The 13667-nt window shown below is 34.1% G+C and overlaps 1 protein-coding gene across 2 annotated transcripts; it reads left to right on the top strand.

Annotated features, from left to right (window-relative positions):
• Positions 1 to 292: 292 nt before the first annotated feature.
• LOC107017722 (transport inhibitor response 1-like protein) lies at positions 293 to 5597 on the top strand. Of its 2 annotated transcripts, XM_015217965.2 has the most exons (4): positions 293 to 1369; positions 1744 to 2003; positions 3837 to 4075; positions 4165 to 5597. In XM_015217965.2, exons 1-4 carry the CDS (start codon positions 762 to 764, stop codon positions 4927 to 4929), a joined length of 1872 nt encoding a protein of 623 aa, XP_015073451.1. In that variant the 5' UTR covers positions 293 to 761; the 3' UTR covers positions 4930 to 5597. The 2 variants fall into 2 exon arrangements, with proteins under 2 accessions (XP_015073451.1, XP_015073450.1); XM_015217964.2 differs by lacking the exons at positions 293 to 1369; positions 1744 to 2003 and adding an exon at positions 2126 to 3202 and having other exon boundaries at positions 3577 to 4075.
• Positions 5598 to 13667: the final 8070 nt, after the last annotated feature.

Below are 13667 nucleotides of genomic sequence, written 5' to 3'. Positions count from 1 at the left end.
CTTTTTACATTTTTTTCAAAAAATAATTAAAGACAACATGAGATATTCAAAATACAATACCAAATATTAAAGATTTTCCAATTCTCATAAAAAATTAAAAAATCAAAACACATACTAATTTATTTTGAGGAAAAAAAAATACACTAAAATCAAATCTAAACGACAATAACCGTTTACAAGAAAGTTCAGAATATTCTTCACATATTATTATTTTTTTTAAAAATAAAATGCAATTTTCCCTTCAAAAAATAAAAATGAATTTTGTAATAAACAATTACAAAGACCAAAATCCAAAAGAAATGGCAAAAGGAAAAGACAAAAGCAAGGCTTAAAGAAAAGCCCCCCCTCAAATAATGAAGAAGCAGATGTGTTGAGAGCCATTAGATTTTGCAGGCTCACCATTTTCATCTCTAACAAAGAAGCCATTGGAGAATCCCAATGCTACCTTCACCCCACCCCCACCCCATATTACTTCACTGTAATTTCAGTTTTCATTTCATCTTAACCCAACCACCTCTCTGTTTTTAAACCCCCAAAAAACCAAGCTTAAAATCTTGATTAGTGATAAAGAACTGTTTTTATTTTTTCATCTTCTTCAACTCTTCCTGGATCTGAAAAAAAGATATTTTATTACTTCAAGAGGGGGTTTATTTAATATTTTTGTTTATAAATAAATTATTCAATTCAGATTTCAGAGAAACACTTCCCATAAATCTAGACCCTCTTTTACCCCCACCCCCACCCACCTACCCACCCCCCACATGAGTGGTAGTGACAATCCTTCAGAGATGTCTGAAGATGAGGAGCGTCCTTGTCCTTCAGATCTCACCGGTGGTGTTACTGCAAAAGCAAGGAACTGTTGCTTTAACGCCGCCGTTACCGGTGGTGGAGGGGGGATTTTTAACTTTTCGCCACACCCAGATCAAGTTCTTGAAAATGTGCTGGAAAATGTTCTTTGCTTCTTAACTGATCGCCGTGACCGTAACGCTGCATCCCTTGTAAGCAAATCTTGGTATCGGGCTGAGGCTTTAACCAGATCCGAAGTGTTTATTGGCAACTGCTATGCTGTTTCGCCGACCCGGGTTACGACCCGTTTCAAGAGGGTGACCTCTGTGGCCATTAAAGGGAAACCTAGGTTTGCTGATTTCAGTTTGCTTCCTCCAGATTGGGGTGCTCACTTTACTCCTTGGGCTTCTGTTTTGGGTGATTCTTATCGTGGCCTTGAGAAATTGTACCTCAAACGTATGTCCATATCTGATGATGATCTAGGTTTATTGGCGCGTTGTTTCCCCAGTTTCAAAGAGCTTGTTCTTGTATGCTGTGAAGGTTTTGGGACTAGTGGACTTGCTATTGTGGCCCGTGATTGCAGGTTAGTATTGTTTTGTTGGGATATAGATCTATCTATGTGGTAACCCTTTTGGTAAAAAAGTTCATATTTTTAATTGTTAGAAGCTGAATTCTTTTTTCTGTAATGGGAAATTTACAGCTTAAACTAGTGTAGATAAATTCTGTTATTTGAATTGGTGCTTCATGTGTGCTGGTGTTTGAATTAGTTGTATGATTGAAGTTGTTCTTTTAACTGTTTTATTTCTGCGTTTGAAACTTAATGATACTTCCTGAGGACACTAGCATTTGAAGTTGTAATAATAAGTGACTTGTTGTATTGGATTTGTGAGTATGCAAGCTGTGAAATATGGTCTGGTAGTGTGATTTTCTTGTACATAATAGAAGGTTTTACTGCAGGCAAATTAGAGTGCTTGATCTGATTGAGTCTGAGGTATCTGACGATGAAGTGGACTGGATTTCCTACTTCCCTGAGAACAAAACGTGTTTGGAGTCTTTGACCTTTGATTGTGTTGAATGCCCTATAGACTTTGAGGCATTGGAGAAGCTAGTAATCAGGTCACCTAGTTTGAAGAGACTAAGGTTGAATCGGTTTGTTTCTATTACTCAACTGTATCGGTTGATGATTCGAGCTCCACAGCTTACCAATCTGGGAACAGGCTCTTTTGNAAAGTTCAGAATATTCTTCACATATTATTATTTTTTTTAAAAATAAAATGCAATTTTCCCTTCAAAAAATAAAAATGAATTTTGTAATAAACAATTACAAAGACCAAAATCCAAAAGAAATGGCAAAAGGAAAAGACAAAAGCAAGGCTTAAAGAAAAGCCCCCCCTCAAATAATGAAGAAGCAGATGTGTTGAGAGCCATTAGATTTTGCAGGCTCACCATTTTCATCTCTAACAAAGAAGCCATTGGAGAATCCCAATGCTACCTTCACCCCACCCCCACCCCATATTACTTCACTGTAATTTCAGTTTTCATTTCATCTTAACCCAACCACCTCTCTGTTTTTAAACCCCCAAAAAACCAAGCTTAAAATCTTGATTAGTGATAAAGAACTGTTTTTATTTTTTCATCTTCTTCAACTCTTCCTGGATCTGAAAAAAAGATATTTTATTACTTCAAGAGGGGGTTTATTTAATATTTTTGTTTATAAATAAATTATTCAATTCAGATTTCAGAGAAACACTTCCCATAAATCTAGACCCTCTTTTACCCCCACCCCCACCCACCTACCCACCCCCCACATGAGTGGTAGTGACAATCCTTCAGAGATGTCTGAAGATGAGGAGCGTCCTTGTCCTTCAGATCTCACCGGTGGTGTTACTGCAAAAGCAAGGAACTGTTGCTTTAACGCCGCCGTTACCGGTGGTGGAGGGGGGATTTTTAACTTTTCGCCACACCCAGATCAAGTTCTTGAAAATGTGCTGGAAAATGTTCTTTGCTTCTTAACTGATCGCCGTGACCGTAACGCTGCATCCCTTGTAAGCAAATCTTGGTATCGGGCTGAGGCTTTAACCAGATCCGAAGTGTTTATTGGCAACTGCTATGCTGTTTCGCCGACCCGGGTTACGACCCGTTTCAAGAGGGTGACCTCTGTGGCCATTAAAGGGAAACCTAGGTTTGCTGATTTCAGTTTGCTTCCTCCAGATTGGGGTGCTCACTTTACTCCTTGGGCTTCTGTTTTGGGTGATTCTTATCGTGGCCTTGAGAAATTGTACCTCAAACGTATGTCCATATCTGATGATGATCTAGGTTTATTGGCGCGTTGTTTCCCCAGTTTCAAAGAGCTTGTTCTTGTATGCTGTGAAGGTTTTGGGACTAGTGGACTTGCTATTGTGGCCCGTGATTGCAGGTTAGTATTGTTTTGTTGGGATATAGATCTATCTATGTGGTAACCCTTTTGGTAAAAAAGTTCATATTTTTAATTGTTAGAAGCTGAATTCTTTTTTCTGTAATGGGAAATTTACAGCTTAAACTAGTGTAGATAAATTCTGTTATTTGAATTGGTGCTTCATGTGTGCTGGTGTTTGAATTAGTTGTATGATTGAAGTTGTTCTTTTAACTGTTTTATTTCTGCGTTTGAAACTTAATGATACTTCCTGAGGACACTAGCATTTGAAGTTGTAATAATAAGTGACTTGTTGTATTGGATTTGTGAGTATGCAAGCTGTGAAATATGGTCTGGTAGTGTGATTTTCTTGTACATAATAGAAGGTTTTACTGCAGGCAAATTAGAGTGCTTGATCTGATTGAGTCTGAGGTATCTGACGATGAAGTGGACTGGATTTCCTACTTCCCTGAGAACAAAACGTGTTTGGAGTCTTTGACCTTTGATTGTGTTGAATGCCCTATAGACTTTGAGGCATTGGAGAAGCTAGTAATCAGGTCACCTAGTTTGAAGAGACTAAGGTTGAATCGGTTTGTTTCTATTACTCAACTGTATCGGTTGATGATTCGAGCTCCACAGCTTACCAATCTGGGAACAGGCTCTTTTGGCGCCTCAACGGTCACTGATGAACCAGAACCTGATTATGCTTCAGCATTTGCTGCCTGCAAATCCATTGTCTGTCTCTCTGGTTTCAGGGAAATTGCTCCTGAATATCTACCTGCAATCTATCCAGTTTGTGGCAATTTGACCTCTCTTAATTTGAGCTATGGTGCCAACATTAATGCCGAACAATTCAAGTCTGTCATCAGCCGCTGCCATAAGCTTCAAGTATTGTGGGTATGTGGTTTGAATTTTTGCTAAATGTTCTTTTAAACCAAATTGTACTCTGTAATAGGGTTATATTGAGTTCAATTTTTATGTTTCAGGTATTTGATTCTGTATGTGACGAAGGCCTTGAGGCAGTTGCTGCAACATGTAAGGATCTGCGGGAGATTCGAGTTTTCCCTATCGAAGCTCGGGAAGATGCAGATGCCCCAGTTTCTGAAGTAGGCCTCCTTGCAATTTCTGAGGGTTGCAGGAAACTCAAGTCCATCTTATTTTTCTGCCAAAGAATGACAAATGCAGCTGTTATAGCTATGTCAAAGAACTGCCCGGACCTTGTGGTATTCCGGCTATGCATTATGGGTCGGCACTTGCCTGACCATGTTACAAATGAACCAATGGATGAAGGCTTTGGGGCTATTGTCAAGAACTGTAAGAAGCTTACTAGACTTGCTGTATCTGGTTTACTGACTGATAGGGCTTTCAGTTACATTGGACAATATGGGAAACTAGTCCGAACCTTATCAGTTGCTTTTGCCGGAAACAGTGACTTGGCTCTGAAGTATGTGCTCGAGGGCTGCCCTAAGTTGCAGAAGTTAGAGATCAGGGATTGCCCATTTGGAGATTTGTCTTTGCGTTCTGGTTTACACCACTATTACAACATGAGGTTCCTTTGGCTGTCATCTTGCAGAGTAACTCTACAAGGTTGTCAGGAGATTGCTCGCCAATTGCCCCGTCTAGTTGTGGAAGTCATTAGTGGTGATGATGAGGAAGGGAGTGAGACTAATGAGCATGTCAATACCTTGTACATGTACCGATCTCTTGATGGACCGAGGGCTGATGTACCCTCATTTGTCCAAATACTGTGACCGACCGAACTTTATAGAAGATAGGAACTTTCTGCAGTCATTGATTGGGACCTTTGAGAAATGATTAACTATTTTCTTGGGAAGAGATGCTCAAATTTCCTCGTACAGAAAACGAATGGTGATCCACTTGCAAAAGCAGTGAGCAAATCTATAATGTATTGAATGCTGGTCTCCATGGATGTCCTTGTATATGGTTCAGTACAGAGATTGTTTTTTTCCAGCAAGGCAAATCTAGAAGACAAAACGTTGTTGTATCAGTAATCTTTTCTATTCACTTTCTTTTCTTCATATTCATGGAGCCTTCAATTAGCAAGTGGAGTCAAATGCTAAGGCCACAGTAAGGGTAGATGTTCCAAATTGCAGCTGAATGAGATGTTTTGGCAGAGAATCAATCAACACGTGCATGCTGGGCCAAGTAGTATCTTTTCATACCTTGTTATTTTTTTTTTGTTTCATTGTTAGTTTAGAGTTGGAAGTTCTTTTTTATTTTTAGTTGGTGATATGATAGCCTAATGGTCAGTCAGAAGAATCTCCTCCATCTCGCTTTCTAGAAATATTGGTTCTTTCCAGGATGTGTTGTTTCTTAGCACCTGACTGTTGAATTTATTATTGTTATTTTTACAAGAAATGTGAGATGGGTAATAAATGCCAAATATGCATGGACCAGATGAATGCCTTTTCTTTATGTGGAATGATCAGCTTGATAGTGAAGACCCATAAATGTTGTGTGGAAAGCCTTATACAAGTACAAAAATGCAGGACCCCCCCAACTCCTCTCTCTTTATGAGTCTTATCCTCTATTACCTTTCCAGCTGATGATGAATGGCCCTTATTTTCCCCCCTTCTCTTTGTATCTCGAGGAGCCTCTACTATACAGCACACCTCTTCTTCTTTTTTTGCCTGATGCAACTTTATAATAATTCATTTTGGATAACAGTCTTGAGGAGCCTGCTCTCTTATCTGCTGCAGCATTCTTCATCTCTATTATTGACAACAACTCAAAGTGGGACCAATCACTAACGGATTATTATTTGTCACAACCCCTTTATATTGTTTTTCAGTTGAGTTTCAAGAAAAGGCTGTTTATTCTTCGAAAATACACAGATAATATCAAATGGGTAAAAAAGCAAAATCATATTTAACAAAGTGGGATCTGAGTATGCAAATTGAATGGAAGTAAGACTTCCATTTTCTTTTTATCTAAACATTTGTAGAGGATATAAGTGGCCCATTTTTTTTGCTTTTCTTAATTGCCTCACAGTCCAATGGACTACTCAAGTCAACTACTTGATTCTTTATCTTTCACCAAGCTCTTTGAAGGAGTAAAAGACTATTTACTTGTTCATTAGGGGGGTGTCTTTGTTGCTTTTCACTTTCAAACAGAAAAATTGGGCATTTGGTAGGAAAAAAAGTGACACAAGAGTGTAGGAGAAAATACATGGAAAGTGACCTAACAATAAGGACAGGCTCAAGCATCTTTCAATCTTGGCCATCCTATGCGTTTTGAAGACCACTTCTGATGGACACTTCTGACATAATTAATGAATATGGACAACTTAACATAATATATATATAATTTTATTTTATATGAATGGTCACTCATCTTTCCACAAGTGTCACAAGAAACCTCTAAACTATTTTTTTCAAAAGAAAAAGTCCACTCAACTTTGCCTTAATACCATAGAAAAGAAGAACCTTGATAACTCCGTTGATTAACTTTATCGGTCTCTACCATTAATTTTTTAAATATATGATATTTAAGACATTTTGAAAGCAAAATTGAGTGATTTTCTTTACATAAAGTAGTGAGTTTGATGTAATATAATAAAAGGTTGAGTGAGGATTTATGAAATAATTTGATAGCAATGAATGAGAGGTTCACTAGACACTGAGACTGAAGAAATTAGGTAGACACATACATCAAAGTGTTTTAAGCCTACAAAGTTGAAGTCCTTTAACAAAAATCATATGAAAAAGTGGACCCTTACTAGAACTGATAATTGAGTTTTGGTGGGCCACGTGTACGGTATGGGAGGTGGAATACATTAATGCACCCTTCAAATTATAAGTAGGAGTATTAAATTAAGTAATCATGTTTAATAGCTTAATTAAGAGTACTAATTGTGAGTTGTGACCATCACTCAAAATCACAAATGAAAACACTATTTCATGTTCCAACTTGCTCAATGATCTCGTCACCGCCTACGCCTTTCTCCCAATTCTACTATTCCTCTACCTCTTTCTACTGATCGAAAATATTAGCATCATTTCATATTAGTTATCTACTTTTTTAACTATATATCTCTTAAATAATAATAATAATAAAATAGTTTTGATAATTTATTCCTAAAGAAATATTTTGGAAACATTATGAATTTGCTTAAATTTTTTTAAAAAGAACGAGCTGTTAAAATTAATTAATTTTCACTTGATTTGTATATTAACAAGTAATTTTGGTCAATTATTTCAGTAATGTGGATGTTAGTATGTGATGAATGAAAGTATGATTGGAACTATTTTATCAGTACTCTTTCATTTTTATTTATATGTCACAATTTTAGATTTCATGTCTCTTAAGAAATTAGATTAATTTATCATTGCATAACTTATTTAATATTTTCTTGAAGTTAAATTTTTCAATAATTGAAAATAAATTAATTTGGTTTGATTAATTAAATTGATCAATAAACATGAACTAATCATTTATTTTTCATATGTTGATCAAATTTATACTTTCAAGACTAATAACTAATGTTGTTGACGCAATAATTCTGTGAAATGATAAATATCCTCCCGTTCATTTTTACTTATCACATTTTAACTTAGTATATCCATTAAAAAATAATTTATAAAATAAATATTAATGTCAAAGATAAAATATGGAAAAAATATTTTCTTTTTACGTGATACACTCTAGTTGGTTGATTATTTCTTTAAAGAAAGTTGTATGGTTTACATTTTATCCTAAAATAAAGCAATAAATGCCCGTAATTATAATACTTTTCATTTTCTTTCCTACCTTATTTATCAGTCTATTATTCATGGTATGACTAGTTTGTACATTATAAAACAAAATTAAGAATAATAACATATTTGNTTTTCTTTCCTACCTTATTTATCAGTCTATTATTCATGGTATGACTAGTTTGTACATTATAAACAAAAATAAGAATAATAACATATTCGNGATATAATTTTATAAAATAATATAAAATATAACGTACAATTTGTCAAATATTATATTCATTTTAAATTTGTAAGGTCGGTGAATCCAAATAAAAGAGGGATTAATGCCTCAACTAATTAAGCACGAGGTCAACCACTAAAGTATATCCCTTCGTGCTCCTCCACTTTCTTCTTTTATTTTTTCTATTTATTTAAATAAATGCATACGTGTCCTCTTCTCTTTCTTAAAATTAATAAAATAAATAGTGTAATAAAGTAAATAGGTATATATATATATATGAAAAAAAATAAATGATGCATATTAATATTATTAATAATCTAACTATTTATTCATTCAGGCATAATTGATTGATTTGATACGGCACATCTATAAGAGCAAGAAATAATTAGATGCCGCTATATTACCTAATATTCAAAGTTTTTAGAGCCTAATTTTACGGGTTTCGATTTAAGTGTGAAATATAAAAAAATTCTTAGTAGAGAGCGCTTTATTCTTAAATTAACGTTTAACTATACGAATTTAAATTAGTGAAACTATAGATATTGATATCAAACACAAGATGAAAAACTTTTTTAATTTTTTGTTTTGAGAGTTTTATACAGGAGAAGCATAAATAAGGAATTAAAATTCGCTGCAATCATCATTAAAGTTAAAATAAATTTGTTTTGATAAAATCATTTATATTCACACAAGTATCTAAAGTCCGCTTTAGACCATGTGCTTTAAAATATTCAATTTTTAAATATTATATCAAGTCAAATAATATCACATAAATTGAAAGTCAAACTGAGAGTAATATTTAGGTAGATTTTTATATTTTGGAAATACTGAGACTTTGTACTTGTTATTAGTTCGGCCTGCGTTGTGATCGGATCCCACAATTGTTTAAAAAATAATGAGATCACATTGATGGGCAATTCATTTTTCCAAAAAAGTTTAGGTTTGCATTATATAATTTTTTTTTCTCTCTTTCCTTTTATTCTAAAAATAAATTCCTTTGTCCACTATAGAAGACATGAATTCTTAATGAATTATATTTACTTAGATTTCTTGTCATACTTACGTGTGATGTCTGGTGATGGATCATGTGAACGAGTAAGATGTTGTTCTTTTGTTTTTAGAAAAAGAAATATAACAAACACACTTTCTTGGAAAATGTTGGCATCAACTTGAAAAATTGGCTATACAAACAAAATCACAAGCCTAATTTTTGACTTAAGTGATATACTTATTTGAAGACCTCTCCACCCTCATCTGAAAAGTAGGAGGGTACGCTCAGTGACAGAATCAGAAATCTTTATAGCGATATTCAAAATATAAAAAAAGTAAATATACAAAGTAGGTCAAAGAAATACTTTTGACCTTGTAAATATTATAAAATTTTCCATTGAAAGGAAATTTGGATGAACCCTTTACGCTCTTGGCCTTTTATCTTTGCCCTGTATGGAGTGACGAAGCTACAAATTTATCTATCGGTTCGACAACTTCAGTAACTTTGATCCAAACTCTATATTTTATACTTAATATAAATAAATAATATATTCAAAATTCAGTAAATTACCTTAGAATTTTAAATAATGAACTCAAAATTTTAGCTTTGTCAAGATTTGTGTAAGGTTATTCACTCATATTCTAGTCACATGAGTAGGTTTGACAAGCAAAAGGCTCTAACCAAGATGTTAACAAACATCACATGATAAAGAATGAGAAGACAAAAGGCCAACTCATAAGGTAAGCATTAATATTATGTGTGTCTATGTGTGTTTTTTGTTTTTGTTTCTTTGTATGTTTTTATCAATCTACTTTTTATTTATTTTATGTAGTTTCCCCTAATGATTTCCTATGACTTTTAAAAAACATATTTACGTCCGAATACATGAATACTTGTGGTGTCTTAAAATGATTAGTTGTGGAAAGAAAGTGGTCAATTATGTCAACAAAGTTAATTGATCTAGAAGCCCTATTGTTATTTCTATGCATGACCTAATTTAACACTTCTTAAAGTTTGCTACTTTTTTTTTTTTTTTCAATTTGTGAGTGTGATTCTGACATTGTTAAGGTAATATTTGCACTTAAACTATAGCCACTTCGTAGGTGCAGAATTTAGGAAAAAGTGGTCAAACTTGAAAGCACAATTTGTAATTCCCATTTGCATTTTGTTCTTTTTGGAATATCTACAAGTTGTACTAATTTTAAGATCTGATTGATGATCGTTAATAAGCTTCCAAATTTAAACGAGCATAACGCGGAGAAGAGCTTCTTTTCTACCGAACATGGCAGTTGGTGGGGTGGAGTGGGGTAGTCTTCTCATGCTCGGAACTGAACATCTGGTGTGTCGATAATTTAATCTAAAGGTTCACCAATGGTAAGCAACATTTAGAGGAATCGTGTTATGATATTATGTAAGGAAATGAATTTAGAGGCTAGCTCAACCACAAACAGGGTTGCCCAAGATTTATCAAAAGAAAAAGACTCAAATAACGCTCATATATACCATGTGTGAAAAACTTTGGTCATCTATGTCATTTCGTTTGGAAAAAAGGCTCATTCATGCCATTATTTGTTAACTGAAATGACATAATTGAACAAAATTCTTAACGGATGACATATATGAGTCTCCTCTCAAAGTTTGATGACATATTTGAATCTTTTTCCATTTTTTAAAAAAGATTTAATTAATTACGTCGCTGGATCAGTTATGACCACATATAGAAAATAATTTTGCAAAATCAAAATTATTTTTTGTTAAAAACCAATTACATGGATTAATCTTTTCTCAAACAAAAATAACATAAATAAGCTAAAATATTAACGAATGATATATAGATGAACCTTTCCTCAAAGTTCAATGATATACTTAAATAGACCATCTACATACTCATCGCAAATTTCCCTTTTCTATTTTGTATTTCACTTTGATAGCAATAATTTGAGAGGAAAGTTTAACTACACTTTCCAAGTTAAGCAAGTGAGGAACTTTGATAGGATTAGTGTAAAATAAAACCTAGAAATTGGCTGGTAGATATTACTTACCAAGTTAAATCAATTGAATTGACACAAAATGGTAAAATGTGATGTATTGTGGTAGAATCAATCCATAAAGATAAGTGCCACTGATGTTTAAAGAAAAAAGAACTAGTGTCACACCACACTTTGGTTGATATTATTTTGATTCATGACTACTTAGCTAACACAAACACATTAAAAGTCCAATCAACTATTCTATTTTAGTCTACCCAATCTTCCCATGTACTAAGTATACCTTCAAAAAATTAAAAGGGCCAATTTTTATGCTCCTTCTTAATGACATCTGTGAGAGAAAACATCAATTCATCTAATCAATGGGTTACAATTTTATTATTTTTTTGGGTGGGGAAAGGTGATAAAGTGGTGATTTTATCACTTATCCAGCGTCATTTACTTATGCTTTTGTAGTTTTTAGTATATACTTAAGCTAAATCAGATGAAATTTGTCACGTTTTAAGTTTGTGGAAGGCCAAAAATAATGAAAATGAAGTGAAAAAGAGATAAATACTCAAAATCGAAACGGTGAACCGTGCGATCAATATATATATATATAGAATAAGTTTACATCATTGAGTCTAGATTCTGGATTACCTTTGGATTGCCTCGTATACGAGACTCTTAATTTTCTCCTTAGTTGGCGACAAGTGTAAATAAAAGTTGATACTTTTAATGTTTGTTTTCAATCTTTTTCGAGGTTGTCAATATCTATCATTCAATTTGTTCACTACTCTTTGAATGGTTCAAGATTTAGTGATGTTGAGATAACCTTGGTCAATTCTTAGAAAATCACTCCAATTCTCTTTTCTATAAAGAAAAAGTTTAATCCAACAGCTTCACCCACTACTGAAATGATAAACACAAAACACAGCCTCTAAAAACTCATTGATGATATAAAGCTTTGAGCAAAAAAATGATGCATTGATTTGGACTGAGAAAAAGGAAGGCATCTTCTAATCATTTCAACTTTAGAACTCAAAAAGAAAGAAAAAGAAAACTCATCCCTCCCCCCTCAATCTTCCCCTTTAGTACTTGTCATTTTCTGATGGATTTATGTAGTGCCTTTCAATTCAAATTCTAATCCACAAAAATACTCTTGTAAGATCTTCAAATTATTGTTTTCAATGAAAAATGAAAAATCTACCCTCTGACCCTATTGTGGTGGGACTGCTCCACCAGTAACCAGAGATCTTCGATCTCAGGGCATGGAGAAAAATCACCACCAAATGGGACATGCAGTGCGTGATCCGGATTTAATCGGAGCTNTACCCTCTGACCCTATTGTGGTGGGACTGCTCCACCAGTAACCAGAGATCTTCGATCTCAGGGTACGGAGAAAAATCACCACCAAATGGGACATGCAGTGCGTGATCCGGATTTAATCGGAGATCCTTGGGAAACCTATGCTCTGGAGAAAAAGTGGTATGGTCACTCTCCATCAGGATGGCCTTTCAGTGAAAGGAAAAAAGAATCAGAGTTTTGAGGTTCAAGTGGTCAAAAAAGCTTTGAAAAGATATTCTTAAAGTATTTTCATTGTGGTCCCAAATCAGCCTTAAACTCTTTTAAGTTTCAAAGTAAATGTAAGATACAATACTATTAATCAACAAAAGAATCCAAAAAATAAACAATCTAAAATACTTAGGCTAGGTTCTACCTAGTTGAAATGATGTTAAGCATAGCTAGAATATTGATCAAATACATGTAAGCTTTGCTTTCAAGCTTTTCTATATGTACCATATTCTCAACAAAAAAATGTCTAATCATCAAGTCAAACTTTAATTAGTGCATATCACTAGGAACTAGAGTATAGAGTCATTACATAGAAGAGGAACAAATATGTCATATCCTTCCTAAGCCCATTCCACTCGAACCAACCAAAGGAGAAAAATGATTTAAGTACTACACAAGCAAACATAATAGCAAGTCTACATCATCCACATGGGGCAAAAGAATTAAAACAAGAAAGAAAGCAAAAAAAAAAATATCATGTTTTGATCAGTTAAGCATGACCAAGCAACATTATGCAAATCAATTATTTGTTTTTCGGTTTAGTTGATAAAAAACATGATTGCCTGATAACAATCTACAGGAAAGTTTGAACTAAGCATCAGATGTAATGACGATAAGCTGATGCAGGAGACTCCAAATTGTCCCTACATGATCAGGTTATTTACAAGGAGCAAATGTCATGAAGCATTTGAATATTATCTTGACAAACTCTGCATATTCAAAGACTTACATGACTCCTTCAAGTCGAAAAGAAAAAGTAGTTATCTAACTCGATTATGGAAGTCAATCGAAAAAAATGTTTACCCTAGGAATTCCAGGTCATCTCCTCTCCGCTGAGACAAGTAGTGTTTCCCACATATGAGATGATACGATAAAATGTAACCCAAGGAAAGGCTGTCTGTAACTTCCGCCTCAAATGCACCAGACAACATAGATCTTGATGCCACTCTGTTGAAATTAACGTATATATTCTTGGTTTTTTAGTTGTTCAAGAGATTTCACACATAACATGGCGATG

Source organism: Solanum pennellii, chromosome 4 (genome assembly GCF_001406875.1).
Source record: "Solanum pennellii chromosome 4, SPENNV200".
NCBI lineage: Eukaryota > Viridiplantae > Streptophyta > Magnoliopsida > Solanales > Solanaceae > Solanum > Solanum pennellii.
The sequence above is the reverse complement of the archived record's forward strand: the minus strand, read 5'-3'. Positions and strand labels throughout refer to the sequence as shown.

Coding starts and splice junctions, on each gene's coding strand:
- LOC107017722 (XM_015217965.2), top strand. CDS start 762: ATGAGTGGTAGTGACAATCCTTCAGAGATGTCTGAAGATGAGGAGCGT. Junction 1,370..1,743: donor ATTGTGGCCCGTGATTGCAG/GTTAGTATTGTT, acceptor GTTTTACTGCAG/GCAAATTAGAGTGCTTGATC. Junction 4,076..4,164: donor ATAAGCTTCAAGTATTGTGG/GTATGTGGTTTG, acceptor TTTATGTTTCAG/GTATTTGATTCTGTATGTGA.